At 34.7% G+C, this 20702-nt stretch overlaps 1 protein-coding gene across 5 annotated transcripts in view; it reads right to left on the bottom strand.

Moving 5' to 3' along the window:
- HERC2 (HECT and RLD domain containing E3 ubiquitin protein ligase 2) overlaps positions 1-20702 on the bottom strand; it is a 229202-nt gene that overhangs the window by 117670 nt on the left and 90830 nt on the right. For all 5 annotated transcript variants that reach the window (XM_072614576.1, XM_072614573.1, XM_072614575.1 and 2 more), the window contains 10 exons: positions 16719-16903; positions 15066-15221; positions 14366-14551; positions 11802-11972; positions 11329-11432; positions 9730-9880; positions 4578-4792; positions 4071-4203; positions 3827-3954; positions 3506-3701 (listed from right to left, as the gene is read on the bottom strand). In XM_072614576.1, coding sequence (XP_072470677.1) covers positions 3506-3701; positions 3827-3954; positions 4071-4203; positions 4578-4792; positions 9730-9880; positions 11329-11432; positions 11802-11972; positions 14366-14551; positions 15066-15221; positions 16719-16903 — 1625 coding nt within the window. The remainder of the gene's footprint in view (positions 1-3505; positions 3702-3826; positions 3955-4070; positions 4204-4577; positions 4793-9729; positions 9881-11328; positions 11433-11801; positions 11973-14365; positions 14552-15065; positions 15222-16718; positions 16904-20702) is intronic.

Genomic DNA, 20702 nt, shown 5'->3' with positions numbered 1-20702 from the left:
TAAACTGGAAAATATGAAGGGCAGAAACGTTGGAAGATCATTATGTGTAATGTTCATGTAAGGTTAATGGGGGGGGGGGGGGGGGGAAGAGCTAAAGATCTTCCCAGACCATTAATAGGCCTCAGATACCTTTTCCTAATTTCTAATGAGGCACTGAGTCACTAGGCTCATGTCCTCCATCTCTGAAAAGTGTATAAATACTTAGAGGGTGAGGTTTTACTTTGGGGCTTACTGACTGAAGTGTTTATTTGGCCACAGGAGGACTCTGAGAAGTTGCTTAAGAAGCGCGGGCCCTCTCTTCACTTTTGAAAAACCCAGATGATCCCTGTCTGGTAAAGATGTATATATGTTAATGGTCAGACATTTTGGAAGCATGTCTGTTGACTTTCCATTTCTCTGTATTTTCTCTGAAATTCGGGTGTTGACTTTTTCCCCTGAAATACCTGAATGATACATGTGCTTGATTAAAGTGATTGTTAACCCCTCAAAGGTTGCCTTTCTCTTTAGAGAAGCAGATCAAAGGACCCGTGGTAGCAGGCCTCCTTGTGTATGTTGGGGTGCTTACAGTGACAATAAACAAGTTTGTTGACTAAAGGAATACTGATCAATCAACAAATATTCATTAAGCAACTACTATACGCAAGGTACTGAATGAGATATTAGAGATACAAAGACAAAAGTGAAGCAGACTCTGTACCCAAGGAACTAATTATATTTTATCAGGAAAGACAGTATGTGTGTGTGTATTTACACACATTTCTACACATGTACATACACATATATACATACACATACTATCTATATACAAAAGTCTCTCCCCTATCCAGTCCATCTTTATTTGTTAACAAGAGATCTATTTTTACTTTCTGATAAAAAAAAAGGCAGCTATCCCCTACTAGTAAAAATAAAAAATTTCTTAATGCAGTATTAAAGATCTTCTTAAATCTGTTTCTAACATATATTACTCACCTTTATTCATGGTACTCCCCACTTCAGACACTATGTTCCAACGAAATAGGACTACTAGCTATTCTCTGAGAGCTTACTGTAATGATCTTATACACGTATCTCTCAAGCAAGTCATCCTCCCCTCCATGTCTAATCATATTATGAATCTTACTTCAATAGTCATCTAATCCAATCTTCTCATTTGATAGATGGAAACCAAGGCACAGAAAGCTGAAGTGATTTGTCTAATGTCACAAAAGTAATAATTAGCAAAAACAAGACTTGAACCTATGTCCTCTGATGGCAAATTGCCTTGAGAACTGGGGCAGTGTCATGTTTCATGTTCATATTTCCAGTGCCATACATAGAGTAGAAATTTGATAAATTTTTGTGGAATTGAAACAATACAAAATAATTCTTTAAGAAGAGTGTGGGAGGCTGAAAGAACAGATGCAAGTAGACTGAGTATTGGATGGGTTTGAATATTAGAAAAGGATATAGGGAATTCTTATAAAGATACAAAACTTTAGTACAAAATAATGCACACAGGTTCTTAAGAGATGCAAGAACTGAAGACTTTGGGAGAAAAAAACACCTTTCAAGAGGAACATACAACTATTAATAAAAGAAATCAATAACATACTTTTTTTAAAAAAATGCAGATTTGAAAGTGTCAGATATAAAATAAAAATCCCAGAAAGTTCAATCCAGTTATACTAAATTCAACAAGATGTCAATTGTCAGTACATACATATTTTTAAAAAATTATTCATAATCAATATATTAATTTTTTTAATTTAAAAATATTAAGTGTGATAAACTATATATTTTGAATTTGCTTTCTAGAAAGTAATAATCTAATATAATACTCATTTCTTTCTTTTATTTTATTTTATTACTTTTTTATTTTTTTTAATGTTCTACAATCACTACCATAAAACTTAGATTTTTACTCCTCCACACCTAACCCTCATCACCCCTCTCCCTCCCCAAGACGCCATACAATTCTATGGAGGATCTACATATACCTTCCTACTGAATACGTTTTCACTATAGTCATGCTATGTAGTCGAACTAAAATAAATGGAAGAAATCATATAACAAATCAAAACATAATACACACACACACACACACACACACACACACACACACACACACACACACACACACAAACATGATCTGCTACATTCTGCGAATGAATTCCATAGTTCTTTCTCTGAGTGTGGAAGGCATTTTGCCTTAGAAAACCATTGGGAATTTTTTTTTTTTTAAGTTCTTGCATTATTACGAAGTTCCAAGTCTGCCAGAAAAAACTCTCACACACTGTGGTCGTTGCTGTGTACAAAGTTCTCCTGGTTCTGCTCCTTTCACTCAGCATCAGATCATATAAGTCCTTCCAGGCCTCTCTGAAGTCTTCTTGTTCATCATTTCTTATGGCGCAATAGTACTCCATTACATTCATACACCATAATTTATTCAGCCATTCCCCAATTGATGGGCATCCCCTTGACTTCCAGTTTTTGGCAACTACAAAGAGTGCTACTATAAAAATTTTTGTACATGTGGGACCCTTTCCCATTTTTATGATCTCTTGGGTATATAGTTCTAGAAGCGATATTGCTGGGTCAAAGGGTATGCACATTTTTGTAGCCCTTTGGGCATAGTTCCAAACCGCTCTCCAAAATGGTTGGATGAGCTCACAGCTCCACCAACAATGAATTAGTGTTCCAACTCTCCCACATCCTCTCCAACATTTATCATTTTCCTGTTCTGTCATGTTTGCCAATCTTATAGGTGTGATGTGGTACCTCAGAGTTGTTTTGATTTGCATCTCTCTAATCAAAAGTGATTTAGAGCATTTTTTCATATGATTACAGATATCTTTAATTTCTTCCTCTGAAAATTGCCTGTTCATATCCTTTGACCATTTATCAACTGGGGAATATAATATTCATTTCTATAATATAGTTCAAGAATAGAAATTTAAAGGCTTTTTACATTATTAAGTTGGGGCAGCTAGGTGGTGCAGCAGATAAGAGCACCACTGCAGGAGTCAGGAGGACCTGAGTTCAGTTCTCACCTCAGACACTTGACACTCACTAGCTGTGTGACCTGGGGCAAGTCACTTCATCCCAACTGCCTCATCCCAGGCCATCTCCAGTCATCCCGATGAATATCTGGTCACTGGATTCAGATGGCTCTGGAGGAGAAGTGAGGCTGGTGACCTGCACAGCCCTCCCTCACTCAAAACAAAGTGTAAGTTACGTCATCATTTCTCTGATGGCATGGTTTTCTTCAGCAACGAAGGACAAACACACATTACTAAGTAACAGATAAATAAGCAGAATTTCTACTTCTATCACAACATATATAAGAATGTGAGGGGTGTAAGGCTATATTCCAACTTACATCACAGTTAATGAGTACTTATTATCTGAAAACTATAACCAAGGAAGGATCCTGTCTCCCCACCTCCACCCACCCCCCCAAAAAAACAGTACTTAAAATCAAGAAAAAATATTTGACAATATTTTCCTTCTTTCCTCATATTCTTACCTCTTTTTTTTCTTCTCTCTCGTATTATCTTCTGAACTATCCTTTTCCAGCGAGGCAAAGAGCTTAAAAGCTTAAGTTTGGACATTATTGAGAGGTCATTGCAGACTGCAGGACGCAATTCATTAAAAAGGAATCGCAAGCGTTCAATGACAGGAGCACAAACTTCCTTATAAGAACGCCCCTGTTCCTGATGTGTCTGCAAGTTAATACATGGAAGTTGAGAGGGTAAGGGAGAAGAGACAGTCAATTATTTGTTCATATAGAACCAGAAGGTATAGGAGAAACATATAGTCATTGAAACTAAATGTCATATACATTTACCTTAATTAGTGAGCATTTTGCTTGATAGACGACTCTACAAACATCCACTACAGACTTAGGCAACGTTCTATGTTTAACTTGGTCAACACCAAGTGTAACTGGATGAACTAAAGATAAGGCCACATGACCTACATAAAGCATTTAGAAAAAAAAAAAAGAAAGAAAGAAAATGTGCACTGTTAGCATAAAAGTAATGTTACTCAAAAATATACTTGCAGTACATTTAAGACCAAATATTTGATACCTAAATCCTCATGCTTTAGAAGACAACATAACAGCAGACGTCCCACTTCTTCCACAGGATGTTCAGGAGGAAATGTTATTGGTGTGGTCAAGTGGCACTGCTTGCAGTACCTTTCTATCTGACATAAAAAATCCTGAAAAGAGAAATAATTAAACCAAATTCTTAATAGGCATCACTATGAAATTAAATAATCTTAAATACTTCTTATGCTCAGCATCTGAAATACTTTGCAATTTTACTTGAATATAAAACCAAAATCATTATCAAAAAATTCTTCCCTCTCATTTAATTAAAATGAACAATAAATTACTTAAATAAGCCTCAAAAAACAGTATATAGAAATCAATGACAGAAAAGTGCCTGTAGCACTTTTTCAGGCAGCATATTTCAGGCATGAGGGACAGCCAATTAATGCAAATAATAATAAATATTATTAAATGACTCATGTAGGTATCTTTCAACAATTTTTTCTATCAACTAAAACACTGATCATGAGAATAATATTACCTTCACAGTATGGTCCTGAATGTTATTGTCCGCAATGGCTTGCAAAAATGGTTGGGAATGATCACTCAAAGTCAATCTATGGGAATAGAGTTTGGATTTGTTTGGAGTGGTATTTCCAGGAGAACTGCAATGGTCTTCATCTTTCTCTTCATTGTAACTATAATGTATCTGACTGGTCTGCAAACCTCCAGAGAATATAGATGACTTAAGCCACTCTGGGGAATATGAAAACAAATTTTAAGAAGAAAATGTAGACACATTAGTAAGTAATGAGATTCTTTACCTTGGGGAGGAATAGCAGGGGTGTTGATCAATGAGGCATAGTCTAAAAAGTGTTGGACTTGACATCAGAAGACTTGGCCTCAAATCCTAATTTTTAGCTATTTACAGTAAATTGCTCTGCCACTTCAAATTTCAGTTTATTCATATGTAAAATGAAGATAATTATTCTTTCCCTACTTGTCTTAAGTCCTTGTTGTGAGCAAAGTGCTTTGTAAACCTCAAAATACAACAGGAATATGGGGAGATATTATTTATGTGTCTTGTTCATGTTCAAACGGCTGCATTTGGAAGCTGGAATATTTCCCCCAATCAAAAATGTTCAACTATTCCTCAGCCTGTGAAGAGTACTGTTTCTGACCCCAAAACAATAGAAACTAATATAGTACCCATATTTTCAAGGAGATTTATGAAGTAGAGGTTGATATGCAAAGAGATATTAAGAATATACATAAAGGAAAACACAAATTAATTTTTAACATACTACAAAACAAATAAAATAAAATAAAATGAGTGGATAAGGCCTGATCTGGGTCAGCCTAGCCTAGGAAGACAGAAGTAGGGAGACCTACCTCTGCTACATATTAATTGTGGGAACATGGGCACCCACACCCCTAAAATTATAAGAAATTGGTTACAAATGTTGATGAGTGGAAGGAGTTTCCATACCAGTACCAACGAAATAAATCATAGGTCTAGACTCATGCAGGGTCTAGTTACAGGGATACTAAGTAAACATAGTAAGATTAATTCTGAGGTAACACTTCCTAGGAAAAAGTTGACAATCTTGAACTGAGTTTTAGAGTATGCAAGTATGAAAACTAAGAAAAAGGGAAAGCTTTTCATATGAAAGAAATGACATTTGCTAAGAGAGATAAGTCAAGTAGAAAGAAAGTAAATATGACAACAAACAACTTTTCTTGCCCTCTGTCAATCAAACAATTATGTTCCACTGAGGTAGGAGCTAGAGATACAAAGAAAAAAGTGAAAATCCCTGCTCTCAAGGGCCTTACAGTCTATTAAGAAGACAACATACACTATGCACAGTTATGTGCAAAAAAGATATAAGGAAACTGAGGGAGGAGGGGCAACTGTAGCTCACAGGAATGAGAAAGACTTCTTGTAGAAAGCAGTGCTTGAACTGAGCTTCAAAAGAATATAGGGATGTTACAGGGGAAAATAAAAAGGCAGCATATTTCAGGCATGAGGGACAGCCAATTAATGCAAAGACAATGAGACAGGGAAAGGAAAACTATGTATGAGGAGTTTGAGCAAGGAGGAATGGCTACACTAGCGTGTAAAAAAGGAAAAATACAATAAAATTACACATAGAATCCCTTGTTTCTTTTAAAGTTTTCCTCAACCACAACATTCTGCAGGAAGCCTTTCCTGATGCTCCCAAATGCTGGTGCACTCCCTCCTTATACCCAACATAAAGAGAATTTATATTGCAAATATTATGTATGTATATACATTCAGAGTGTGTGTGTGTGTGTGTGTGTGTGTGTCTCTCTCTCTCTCTCTCTCACATTCACAGGTCTCATCTCATTGCTGATCAGCCCAAGTTCTGATGTTCTTTGTGACCTGGGATGTTTTACCCATCCTTCAGCAACATGGTACCTAAGAGGTTTATAACTTCAGGATCACATTCTTCAGATCTGTGATTGCAGTCATATAGCTGAAACTCCATCTGACCTCACAAAAGGAAGACGACTGCACAGCCAAGTCAAGGAAAGGGACAGTGAATAGAGGAGGGGGATGGGGCAGAAGTCATGGCCAGAGTGTAGAACAGTGCCTGTACTCAAAGCCACAACCAAAAGACCCTTGGGCCTGAGTGAAAAGAGACTGGAAACCTAGTTAGGAGTTTTCTTAAATAAGAAACAAATTTTTAAAAACCAGTTAGAAGAAAATCCTTCAAATATGAAGGAAAGGTAATTAAAACAACACAAATTATTCTACATGTCTAAGATATCTAAGATAATCCAGTAGGATATTCCATAGAGCAAAGGAGATAAAGTCTCAACCCAAAATACAACCTGCAAAGCTGAATCTAATCAGTACAGAAAGATGAATATTTAATAATAACAACATCTGAAGCATTTCTGAAAAAAACAAAACAAAACCTAGAGGTGAGCAGATTATTTGGCTTGTAAATATATATGTGCAATTAATATTCTAGGTACTTCCTAGTGAATCAGTGTCTTTTGTGGAAGAGATAAAAGTGGAAGTTGCATGAATGCGGAAAAGGAGGAGATAAGGACAGAGAGATGATGCTGCCCTACCAAATCCAAAAAGTGAAGCAATAAACAATTCTTTTAGTCTTTTAACACGATAGGGCAGGGTAGGCAAGGAAGGGAAGGAAGGCTGTGGGAAAAAGAGGATAAAAACAGGGGAGCAGGAAGACTGGGACAGGGAAGAAAGTAAAAGGAAGTGAGTTGGAAAGAATCTTGCTCTAGAAGGGGAAACGAAAGACTGTCACTAAAAGCCACTATCACGGGAAAGGACTGCGGTGAAAGACTAGACTCTTATAATTGATTTCTTCAAGGGCACAGGGGTGAGGAATTTGCACATTACGAGAAAACCACCTTGTCTGAAAAAGGGACCCTATTTTGGAAATGCTGGATTTAAAAGGCTGTTTTAAATACTTTTTATTTAAATAAATTTAATAATAATAATAAATTTTTTTAAATACTGTTTTAAATACTACTCTGAAATGTCCACTAGGGAGTTGGTGATGCTGACTGGAGTTCAAGGGCTATATAGATCTGGAAGTCATGTCCTGCATAGACATGATAATTAAAGCAACAAATGCTAAAGACATTTTCAAGAGAACAGAGAGAGAGAAGAGAACCCAGGACAAAGTGTTAGGGAATACCCAATTAGGGAGCATAATATGAATGAAGAGCCAGCAAAGGAGACTAAGAAGTTAAACATATAAGAAAAAGAGAAGAGAGAATCTAGAAGAAGAGGATACAGCTGACAGTACTAAATACAGACTGGAGGCCTAGAAGTATGAGGAGTAACAAAAGATGTCAGAGATCACTAGTAACTTTGGAAAGAAGAGGTTCTGCTGAGCACGGAGGTCACAAGTAAGACTTTAAAGGGCTGGGAAGAGAAGATGAAGTGGAAGCAACAAGTATAAACAGCATATTCTAGGAGTCTGGCCAAGAAAAGAGAGAAACGTAGGATAATAACTTTAAGGTAGATGGCAAGGTCCACAAGGATGAGGAGATGGGTATGTTTGAAAGCAACTGGGAAGGAAAGAATGAACATGGGGAGAAAAGGGAGAGTGGATAAGTGAAGGATCAATCCACTGAAGAAACCAAAAGGGAACGAGATCAAGGACACATGTAGATAGGCAGGTCCTGGCAAAGATAAAGAGTTAATTCAATAGCAGAGACTGGAGAAAATTAGAAGTTGGGGGTGAACATCAAGGAATTCTGAGATAAAAAAAGAAGGGTCAGAAAGTGACGTCAGAAGGAGTTGCCTTAATTTTCTCAGTAATGTGGGAGGCAGGGTGATTAGCTGAAAGAACGTGGGGAGAGAGAGAGGTATAGGAGGACTGAGTAAAGGAAAGAAGTTTTGGATAGCATCTGTGGGAAGTGAGATAGGGAACCAATTCAGAAAGAGTAAAAAGCCTGCCTAATCTACACTGAGTGCCCTGAAGAGATTAGAAACATAATTTTGCACTGAACCAGTGAGTTCAGATGAGTAACTTTCTCCATTTCACAGATGAGTAGGAATAGAGGGGGTAGATGGCAGAGGGATCCAGGGTTAGGGTTGGGAAACAATGAGTGGCAAAAAGAGAAATGGAAAAGGGATTCTAGAGTAAAGGACAATGTGGAGACAAAGTAGCTAACTGTAAGTCAAGATTGAAAAGTGAAAAGTGAAGCGTGAGCACGGGTAATAGCCTGCAAAAGGACTGAGAGGTAGAAAGACTGGTGTTTATGGTAAGAGTACAGCAGGAGGAAAACACAGGAAGAAATGGATTTAGATCATGACACAAAAATGGGAAAATTTTTGACATACTGAAAGATATGTTAATTCAATTCTTGATTGCATACAGCAAAAGAGGAACAGAGAAGTGAGTCGCTCTGCATCCTATCTTGGCATCTTTATCTGCAACTGATCTTAGGTATCTCCAGAAAAAATATCTTTTACAATATTCACAAGGCAGTCATCTGTAATATGCCAAAGGAATACTACAGCTACTTTCAATTGACAGTACTTTGGTAGAAGAAGGCAATTACCACTTCTTCACAGATGAAAAACTTAAACTACTTTGTGGAAGGCAAACTTATTTTTAGGATCATGTATCTCGCATAATTTTAACTCACACCAACCAGAACAAGTGATTATACAAAAGCTGGCAGCAACCATAAACATACACTGACACATGAAAAACTATCATTAAAATAAATGTGTAAGTAACATATTTCTCATCACTTAATGCAGCAAATTAGTTACAAATCAGGGAGAAGTGAGGATTATTTTAAATTAGATAAATAGCACTATCACATATACATGTTTATCTTGAGCTCTTCATCAAAATTGAAGCAGGGACATGATGTCAATTTTAGCACACTCAAAAGTAGGCACTCCTTGATAGTTTGTAAGGTAGGCCATTTACAAGCCATTAAATAATGTAATCATGTTTAATATATTTCACTTATTCCTAATTGTATTCTAATATTTATCATTCTGATAGCACTTCAAATTTAAATTTGCATAGTCTTTATAATCCTAAATAAAAGTTACCTCATCACTATTTGTGCTAATTAACAATACTTCCTCTTCCATAATGCTTCTTAATTGCAAATTGATACTAAGACCAATTTAATGTACTGAACAAAGGAAGAAAAGTTTTTCTTACTGCCACATTCAACCTCCACAGGAGACAGTGGTGTGCTCATCGCTAAATAGGAAGCATGAAGTCCAAGAAGGAGACCTAGATTTCGTTCTGGATCTATGAGAGGTGAAGAGAGACTGCTAAGGTCTGGCGTTGTAATCACTTCCTGATCAGGCTAGTAAAACGAAAAAAATTCATCATCAACTTAAGAATACACATTTAATTTAAAATGATAAACAAGAAAAAAATCCACAACTTACATTAAAAAACAACTAGTCTAAAAACTCAACTTGAGTTCCTGTGTCCTACTCACTCATAATATTGTTTGTGAAGACAACAGCTTTCTAAAAATAATAGTGTGCTACAATGGAAGAATTAACTTTTTTTTTTACATGTTATTTGAAAGCTCTAAACACCTTAATTTGATGGCATATATCAAATGCATATTTTTATTATAAATCAAAATGAAGCTATGGTTACGTTTACATTAGAAAATAACTCAAGAAATACAAGGTTCGTAGGGCTAAAGTACCTAGTTCTTCAGCCTACAGCTTGCATAAAATGGTTACATTTCAAAGCAATCCCATGAAAAGCAAAAGAACTACATACTTATATACTACTACTCCCCTTCACTAACTGTGGCCAAAAACATCTGAGTGGAAGTAGTTTCTGTTTTCCTAAAAATGGAACCCTTTCCAAATAAGAGTCAATTATTAATCAGGTCCAAGATTCATTGTCAAAAAATACAAAAACTAAACACTCATTTGCTAATCATCTAATATAGTCTTACTTTCCGAAAAGTTTCCAAGTAAGCCACAAAAGTGATCACCTTTGGTTTTATTACTCATGTTATATACTTTAAGTAAAGGCAAGGTTCAGTATAAATATTCATTAACTTTGCAGAAATTTTCTACAGGGAGTAACTTGGCAATTTCACACCCAGAATAATTATCCTCTGCAAAGGAGCACTGCTTTAATTATCTTAACTGTTATGACATATAATGGATTTTCACTTTCAAGTTATACAATAATATCAAAAATCAAAATATCTTTTAAAGGAAGTGACTAAATAATTTTCCAATATCCTTAGTTATACCAACTATAACAATAATACTATGCTTAACTGGAATGAGTTGGTGTATCCTAAAATAAAAACAGGCACAAACTTTTTTCATTCTTGAGCTAATTCAATATTGAATAACTCCAATTTTCCGTATAATTTAAGAGCAGAACATTTAAGCAAAAAGGCATACAAACTGCATTTTTTTCTGAAAAATACCCACATCTTCCATATTAAGTTATCACTTTAACAATAATTTAAAAGCTCTAGCACACCACTGTATTATCTTAGGTTGTCTTAAAAATTACAAGTTTACATATGAAAACACCTGTTAAATTACCACTGATGACAGATATTTCACGTTTTACTTGCTAGATGTCAATTGGTTATGCAAATAATTCTATCACAAAACTAAAAGCACACTTTACCTAATAGTGTGCTACAATGGTAGAATTAACTTTTTTTTTACATGTTATTTGAAAGCTCTAAACACCTTAATTTGATGGCATATATCAAATGCATATTTTTATTAAATTGTGACATTTACTCAACTCAAATTTTACCTCCATATACTGGCCAACACAAAACGCATGCATTGATTCTCTTGTATCCTCAAACTGCAAAGCAGCTTCCAAAGCAACCACAGGGTCATCACCTGCAAACTGAGCTGTAACAAAAAAAATGGAAAAGTCAATAATTATTAAAAAAGGAATACCATTTCAAAAATATTTACAGGCCCAATTGCTTGTATTCTAGCCTCAATATAAGGAGAAGTGCTTGATAGAGATATTTATCAACATCCTAAGAACAAGTCTCTTCCCAATCAAAGCTAAGGTAAACTCAAGAATGAATGAATGAATGAATAATAATGAGAAAGAGGTGCTTAGCCCCAATTTGGCTGGCAATGTATAAATACTCTGAAGTCATGAATACATCCAAGTGAACCAGATAATCTACAAACTAGATAACCTAAATGTTCTCCATAAAATGACAATTGACACAATTTCTGCTTATGAAGTTAAAAATTACATCTTACCAAGAATACTATTGCCTGTTAAAGACTGTGTCTGAAAGTCTTTTATATCATACACTTTCCCATCAATCACTGTCCAGAAGCCTCCATCTTTATTGTGGTTCTCCAGATCAGCTTTACGTATAAGAGTAACTTCCTCATTATTTCTACAACTCTGACCTGTAAAAAATGACCCTGAAAGGAAAAATATACAGTGAAATATTTCATTGCTAAGATGCACATACTATATTTTCATTGTGAGACCAATATTAAAAATAGCTAATTGAGGGGGAGAAAGGTAATGGAATGGTCTAAAATTGGTCAACAAGGCTGCACATACAAAATGATAAAATAAATGCTGCAGCAGTGCTAGACTATACACAAATTTCTTTCCAAATGACCCAGAAATAAATTTAAATTTAAATTTACAAAATAAATTTAAATTTCCTCAACCTTGTTTAGTACAAAGAGAAAAAATAAGCAATTTCTATTTTATTAATATCTAATCAAAGTCAACTGATCCAAGTCAACTGAATATTACTCAGGAAAAAAAAGTATTGTCCAGATGTTGACAAATGACACGACAACTAAATTCAAGACATATTTATTTATTTATCAAGCATCTACTATGAGCTGAGCCCTGAGATAGGGAACTAAATGACATATACACATAACTACTATACTACAAAACAGCACCTTCTGTAATAATCATAATAGCTCTCATTTATGCAGTACTTGGAGGTCTCTAGTGTTTTACATACATTATTTTATTGGATCTTCGCACTAAGCTTGTCGGGTATATGCTAGAATTCTCCCTATTTTACAGATGAAGAAACTGAGGTTTGGAGAGGTTAGATGACTTTCCTAGAGTCAGAGATACAAGCAAAGTGTCATGTGAGGTTCAAGGGAAGTTCAAAAAATAAAGAACATGAAAACAGACGTGTGCAAGGACATGACAAGCTGAAGAGAGGGCAGTTGAGTAGGGAAAATAGTATAAATTAAGGTTGGAAAGATAGGTGACAAGACTATAGAGAGTCTTCAACATCTGGCAAAGGAGCTTTCAATTTATTCCATAGCCAAGGAAAGAAGTCTTTAAAGTTTTCAAAAGTAAGGTTAAAAAAAAAAAAAAGACTGAGAGAATGAAATCTAGATATGGGGGAAAGGAAAATGAATACAAGAAGGTCTGTCCAAGGCAGCAGTGAGCATATAAACTGATATAACAGTAATTAGATAAAGAGGAGGAAACAGATATGACCAATACTAGTGAGACAGAACGGATAGGACTTGTTAACTGACTGGATACAGTAAAGAGAAGAAAAAAGAAGAATCAATATTTATATTAGGATTTCAAAGACAATAGACTAGTTGAAAGGCATTGCCACTAAGTCAAAAGGAAAAGCAGGTTTTGGAAAAACAAAAGTTATTTGATTTTGGACAAACTTCAGATTCAAGAAAGACATCCAGGGAAGGGTCTGCTGTTCGAGGCAAAGGTCAAGGCCTTCTATCACTGATAAGACTTATGAGTCATTTACATAGATATGATAAATTAAGCAGTTGCAGGTACATGAGATCACCAAAAAGAAAAAAATCATGAACATTGAAAAGGCACTTCAATTCTGAATTCTGGCATCCTTAATTCTAAGAGATACAAGCAAATAATTCTAAGATCAGCCTTTTTCTTTCAGAAATAAATTTAATCTTATCAACTTCTTAAGCTGCACACTCTTATTAAATGAAATATAAGTAAATATGTGGATATAATCAAGATCATGTACCAAGATGAGTGAACTGTAAATTTAGGTTAGACTTCTCTCTCATGTCTTTACATTTTATTATGTCCCTAAGCCTATGAAACTATTCTCCAACACCCAGAAATGTGATTTAGATTTAAAAACACATGAAAAGTCTAAATAATAAAATGGATACATCCATATTTCAAGTGGCAAATATAATCAGAATGAATTTCAACACCAAATCATACAATTTCTCTAATAAGATGAAAATAATAAAAGTAATCAAAAGATTCAGAAAATGGAACAATTATCAATCCACAAGGCTCATTCCAAAGAAGTACAATTTAATCTGGACAGTTAAAGATGAGTAGCTATCATCAACACAGAGCATGTAAAAAGATATATTGAAGGCCACCTAGTTCATCCTTCTACCCCTAAGCTAGATCATACCTTAGAAATGCTCTAAAGCAAAAAATCTATTCTTTATCTTAAAAAAAAAAAAAAAACCCATTCCCCTTCCTCCACGTTTGTGCTTCCTCATACTCTTCCAATTTTCAAAATCTCTCATTATCAATTCCACTATTTAAGAAAACAGACATTATTCATGCACATAGAGTATAAAGTCTTAATCTCATACTAAATGTGTTTTACATCTTACTCCCCTTTTTTATGGACAGAAAAATTACTTCTCATCAATCTCCTCTTTACAATAATCCTTAACACCAAAAAAAAGCTAGGGAAAAAAAATCCAGTATCTAGAATGTTACTTCTAAGTAAAAGACTTTTATGACAAATTCAAAATTCAGATGTTTCTCACATTTGTCACTGTGAGTAATTTAGGCTAAAACAACATACCCATTATTCCAGGCCATGCTAAATCTTCATTATCATCTCTCTCTTTTCCTGGTGCCAAATGGTTAAACCTATCCAGATGTTCCAGTAGGCCAGCCAAGAGAGGAATTGCTCCAGCTTCCTGCATTAATCCAGGACTTTTACTGAGCAAAAGGACAATACATACTATCAATTCTGGAAGAAGAACACCTAAAGAAAAAAGAAAATATAAATGAACTCTAAAGTATATATTTTAAGACAGAAGTCATTTCAAAGCATCCCTTAAACTGAGTTATTAAAAAAAAACTCTTAGATTATGTTCCCTTTTCACTAAGTGATGATTTGATACTTAATAAGTATAGAATTTTCATTTTACTAAGCTATAAGAACATTTTTCCTAAAATAATTTCCTTCAAAACAAAATCACATCTATTAAATATGTCATCTATCCTGAAAATTCTAGGAGCATATCAGTACTCTTTTCATCAACAGGTTAAATTTCCAACTAATAATTTCTTTCCATTTTATCCAATAACAGGTTAAAAAAATCCTTCAGAGCTGTATGTCACAACAGAAAAATTTCTTAAGTTTCTAACAGGAATAACAGTCTTTTGTCGCACTGCAACAAATTCAAACTTAACATCAATGTCTAATTTAAAGACATGTTAAGATTAGCCGAAATCTAAGCAATCAAAAAATCACATTCATCTATTACAAGAACTACCTGTTAGATCACCATCCACAACACGAGATACTTCTGCAAAGTGCCGATAACTGGTAGATGCAATGCTAGTTGCCACAGGCAATATATCTCCAATGTGTGTACACAAAAGTGCTGTATATTTTTTCAGCAAAGAACCAACTCCCAATAGCTCAGGACCTTGAAGAAAAAATTACACAATTAAGAATTCTATTTCAAACTGCATTTTATCTGTTATTATGTTATGCTGCTTTGTTTATAATTAATTAAAGTTTTACCATCATTCTCTAAGGGGTTCTTAACTTTTTTTTATGACATGGATCTTCCTTTGGCAACAATAAAGCCAATGATCTGTTCTAAGAATATCATAATTGACAGATATGCTAAATTTTAGTGAGAGGTTGGTGAAAATAAATTGTAGTTTTTTTCGCCCTACTCAAGCTCTTCAACCCCCTAAAATCTATCCAAGGATCCCCAAAGGATCAACAGGCCCCAAGTTAAGACTTCTGTACTATGTACTTCTCTCATCTACACTACTCTAGTAATCAACTTAAGTTTAGTGCCTATCTATTTTCCCTGTCCCCTAGGTCTTAGATCACACGGTCAGGATTCTTAATGTATTAGATCACGTGATCAGGTCTGTCAAATATTGAGTTATACAATACTCAGAACAGTTATTAAAGGAACAATAGAAGTTCTAGAACATATAATTTCCAAATCCTCCAACTGAAGTTATTCAGTATGAATAACTCTTAGCAATTTTCCAAATAAGCTAGGTAGTACAGTGGACAGAGGACTGAATCTACACTCATGAAGATTTAAGTTCAAATCCAACCTTAAACTCCTGCTAGCACTCTGTCTGCCTTAGGTCTCTAAAGTATATTACAGGGATAATAATAGCACCTACCTCCCAAGGCTGGTGTAAGGTTCAAATGAGATAATACTTGTAAAGTATTTAGCAGATTGCCAGGCACAAAATAAACATGGGGCTCTTTTTAAGTCTCAATTCTTTTCAGCAATAAAAATACTTACACTTTAAATGAAATTACTTAAATATTTATCCTGTGATAACAAAGAGTTTTTCTTACAAAATTTGAATTTTTTTAATCCCTTTAGTTGTTTTCCATTTCAAACTAGTAATATCTTCACTTTCATCTTTTCCTATCTACAAAATCTTGTTCTGTTAACCTGGAGGGGGGGAAGGAAGAGGGTTGTTGTGGCATGTGTGCATGTGTGTGTGTCTTTTAGAGGGCCAATCTTATTTATGGGGAACCAGAAAAACTTAGATGCAAACATATAAAAAAATGCAGCAAGACTCAGTCTACTGAGATGGAGCAATTTATTTAAATGACTCCTTATTTGTTAAGTATGATAGTTTCAAATGCTCTAACAATGGTATGTGTATTATAATTCTGATAAGTTTACTACACTTAATTTGAAATAACAACTTTACTAAAGAAACACAAACTCTTATTCTCTGACCTGATCTATATTTGGTCTGAAAGCACAATTAAATAAAATTGTTTAATGGTTATAATAAAGATATGTTCAATAGGAAAACTGAGGAGAAAATAGTTATTAATTTTAAATCAGTGTTTAATATGAACATCCAAGCTAAAATCGAAAAGTATAGATAACAGGCATCTTAAATACCACTAAAAAAGTTAAGCTACTTACTAAAGGAATTTGAGACCTGACCACCATTGTCTCCTGGATAGAGTTTACTGACAAGCAAACGCTGAAAACGAAGCAACAAATCCAGGGAGGCAGATCTATCTTGACTATAATGCTCATGGTCAAGACAGGATGAAATTCGACGGGCAACATCTTTCAATTTGGCTATTGTCTGTGAAGCAATATTTCTAAGTGAAATAAAAAGATTTTTTTTAATGTTATTTCATTGTGCAAAATAGGCTATGATATTCTCTGGAAAGCATCATAAAATTCTACTCTATTCTAAACTTGCAGTTTAAAAAAATTAATCACATAAGTTGAAAAAAAACATAACGTATTTTTTTATAGTAACTTCCTTCATCAAGCATTCTCAAATTGCTATTAGAATCTGAGCCATTATCAAAGAAAATGTTGTGGACCACCAAACTGTTTATAGCTATTACTGCTACAATGTTTTATGATTTTTTATCCAAACCTGTTACTTCATTAATATAGGCAAATCCTAGCATGAAAACTCCCTCTACCAATGCATTTTTGGCGCTGCTCTGCAGCTTTCTTAGACTTAAAAAATTGTGTGGAACTCTGAGAGGTTAGGGTGATTTGCCCAAGGTCCTTATACTCTGTTATAGGCACTACAGAAAACTTACAACGTACAGGGTCTGAAAAGTCAGAAGAAAAATAGGTTTAGAAACTAGTACTGAAGTTTTTTCATGCAGTAAAAGAACACTGGATTCGAAGTCCAAAGACATGGATTGGAATTACAGTTTTGCTACTTATTACCTGAGTACGTTTGGGTAAGTAAATGAACCTCTCTATCAGTTTTCACACAGGATATTATCAATGTCCTCTAGTCATTATCAGTTTCATTATCAGCTTAAATGAAGGGATTAGAATTAAACTCCAAGTTTCCTTGTAGCTCTAAATCCTATGAGTCTACAATTACCATTATGCATAAGGGTATGAACATGAAATATTTCATATTCTAACTCAGCAATTCTCCCATCCTATGAGATTGACAGATAAATGGGGACCATTTTAAAATGGTACACTCCCCCCAAAAGCTTTTTATAATTCAAATAACTGAATATCCTGGCAGGGCTTGGCTGGGTTTTCTCAGCTCACAAAGCATTTAATAAGCATCTCATGTATAAAGCACTGAATTAGGCAATGGGGATACAACAAAATCATTCCTTTCCCTCAAGGTATCATCTTTCCTTTCTACTTAGGGGGAAAAGGATGGGATACATTATTTACAAAGTAAACACAAAGTATACTAAGATCATTCATATTAATTTTGATGGGGTCAGAGGTTTCTTGTGGGAACTGGCACCTGAGCTAAGATCTTAATGGAGCCAGTTCTAAAGGGGTGGAGGTTAAGAGAGAGGGCATTCATGTACAGGGGGTAGCCTCTGCAAAGGCCTAGAAACAGTAAATAATCTATCATGAATAGAGAACAGCAAGTCAGAAAGTCTGGCTTACTCTATAGAGTATACGAGGCGGAGTAACATAAACTCTACAACACAAGTTCTCAGCTTAGGGTCAATGGATAGTGCCTGTGGACAGATTTCAGGGAATATTTTCTTCTCTAACTGAAATTTGGCACTTCCTTCAACTAGACCACTGGGCAATAGACACCATTCAAAGTCTACCACTGAGCAGGCTGCCAAAGAGGACCACAATTCAAAAACAGTTAAGAACCTTCTTCTAGAAAGGTGGGTTGCAGCAAATTTCTTAAAGGCTTTTTTAAATGCCAAACAACTGCCTTTTCATTTTATCTTAGAGGCCACTGAATCTTCTTGAGGAGAGTGACATGTCTTTATAGCAGTGTTTTAGGAATATCAATTTTGAAGCTATATAGAGAATAGACTAGAGAGGGGAAAGGCTGAACAAAGCAAAACCAAATAGTTGCATATTATAGTAGTCAGCCATCAGGTGATAGAGGGTCTGATCTAGGTTAATTGCCTTGCAAGTAGAGAAAGGGGACAGATGCAATAAATGTGATAGAAATAGAATCAGCAAGATAAGAAAACTAACTGGACAGGGGATTGAAAGATAGGAAATAATCAGCATGATGAAGAGTTTACATACTTTTAAGGATTTCATGCTTTTGTGAAGCAAAAAAAGGATGTATACAAATCTTCACATTATTTTTCATAAAATCTATCTTTATATTTTCTTACTCACTTTACAAGTTTTAAAGTAGAAACAAAAGCGACAGCTGCCAAATATCCTCTACTAAAGTTGCGTGATAGGAAGAAATAATAATACCATGGCTACTGGAGGGAAAAGATGATGTTCAATTGAGCACAGTAAAAAACAGGCCAAAAGTAAAGCAGAAGTCAGAAACAGGATTAGTCTATAAATGAGCGTCAGCAGCTACAGCTAGCCATCTAACCTATTCACTAGTTTCCATATTAAGAGAACAAATTATTATTTATTTTAAACTCTAAAAAATATTCTTGAACAGTCTAATAGTAACCTTACACCCCAAAATACTGGCCATCCTTCTGTCCATTGGTGTCAATTGATTTCCATGGAACCTACTCATTTGAGTCTGAGTAACAAAAGCAGTGTATTTTCTCTAAGTTTAACAAGAGGAGTTTTAAATAAAAACCAGTTCATCTGTATCTTCCTCTTAAAATAAAATCTATTAAACCAGTAAGGTGGCTTCATTCATACACATTAAGAGGGGAAACCAGTGAGGATCATTCCCAGAGTGGGAAGGTTTGCCTACTATACAATTCTGAGGCACTCCCTATCTTAACCTATCAACAACTATCTAAAGAAGTTTACAGTCTCATACTTGGACAGCACCTACAAGCATGAAACAAGACAACTGTAAAGTATCCAGGTTAAGGAGTATGTATTTGCTAGTACTTTTTAGTTACTTTATATGCTAATGCCATGTGAACCCTTGAGAAATCTACTACCCATTTTTGAGAACACTTCTGCTGAGAACATAATCCAGAGGATTAATTCTAGGAAATTAATAAGTGTATGGAAAAAAAGTATAAAAATGATGGATACCAAGATTTCTCTTGTCCACTTTCAATCCACAACAGATGATGATGCCTGATCATGACTATCACTTCTTACAGATGGAGAACGTTACTAAATACAAGGCCTCATCTTCCAGTTTATGAATAACCATTAAAATCTATACTTGGCACTAAAATTTCCCCTACTAGACAGGATAGTATGAACCTAATAAAGTAATTTCTTGACTTAAGGACAAATGAAAGAATGGAATTGAGAATCTTGGACTTTTTGGTAAAACACAGATGAAGCGTTTCCTATTATTTTGTGGTTTAAAAATAAACTTTGTTATACTTAAAACAGTCACACAATATTTAATAACTTAGGAAAAGATCATCTTTTCTTAGAAAAAAAGTCAGTCTCCTTCCTTAGGACCCCAATAAAAATTTATAATCAAGAACGACTTGACCACTAAAGTATAAAGACTATATATTTCACCTAGCGGCTTATTTTCTTTTTAATTATTTTTATTTATTTCATTAAATATTGCCCAATTACACATAAAAAATATTTTAACAATTTTTTAGAGGTTCAAATTCTCTCCCTCCATCCTCTTTCCCCTTCTTGAAAAACTATGCAATTTGGTTTTGATCGTACATGCAAGGTCATGCAAAACATTTCCAAATTAGCTATGCTCGCTCTCTCTCTCTCTCTCTCTCTCTCTCTCTCTCTCTCTCTCTCTCTCTCTCTCTCACACACACACACACACACACACACACATCAATCAAATAAAGAATTTTTTTTAAAGTACACTTCAATCTCTAGCAGTTTGTTTTCAAAATCAGGTGGCAATTACTGGCTTCCTAAAAGCAACAGTCATAAGAAAAGATATTTAATTTTCAAATTATTTTCCATTTTGGGGGCAATGCTTCTTAACTCAAATTCCCCAATTGAAAAGCAAAATAAAATATATTTTATCGGGTTTTTTAAAATTTCTACATCTAAAACTTG

This window comes from Notamacropus eugenii, chromosome 5 (genome assembly GCF_028372415.1).
Source record: "Notamacropus eugenii isolate mMacEug1 chromosome 5, mMacEug1.pri_v2, whole genome shotgun sequence".
Classification (NCBI taxonomy): Eukaryota; Metazoa; Chordata; class Mammalia; order Diprotodontia; family Macropodidae; genus Notamacropus; species Notamacropus eugenii.
Note: the sequence above shows the minus strand (reverse complement) of the source record. Positions and strands in the feature narration are given on the sequence as shown.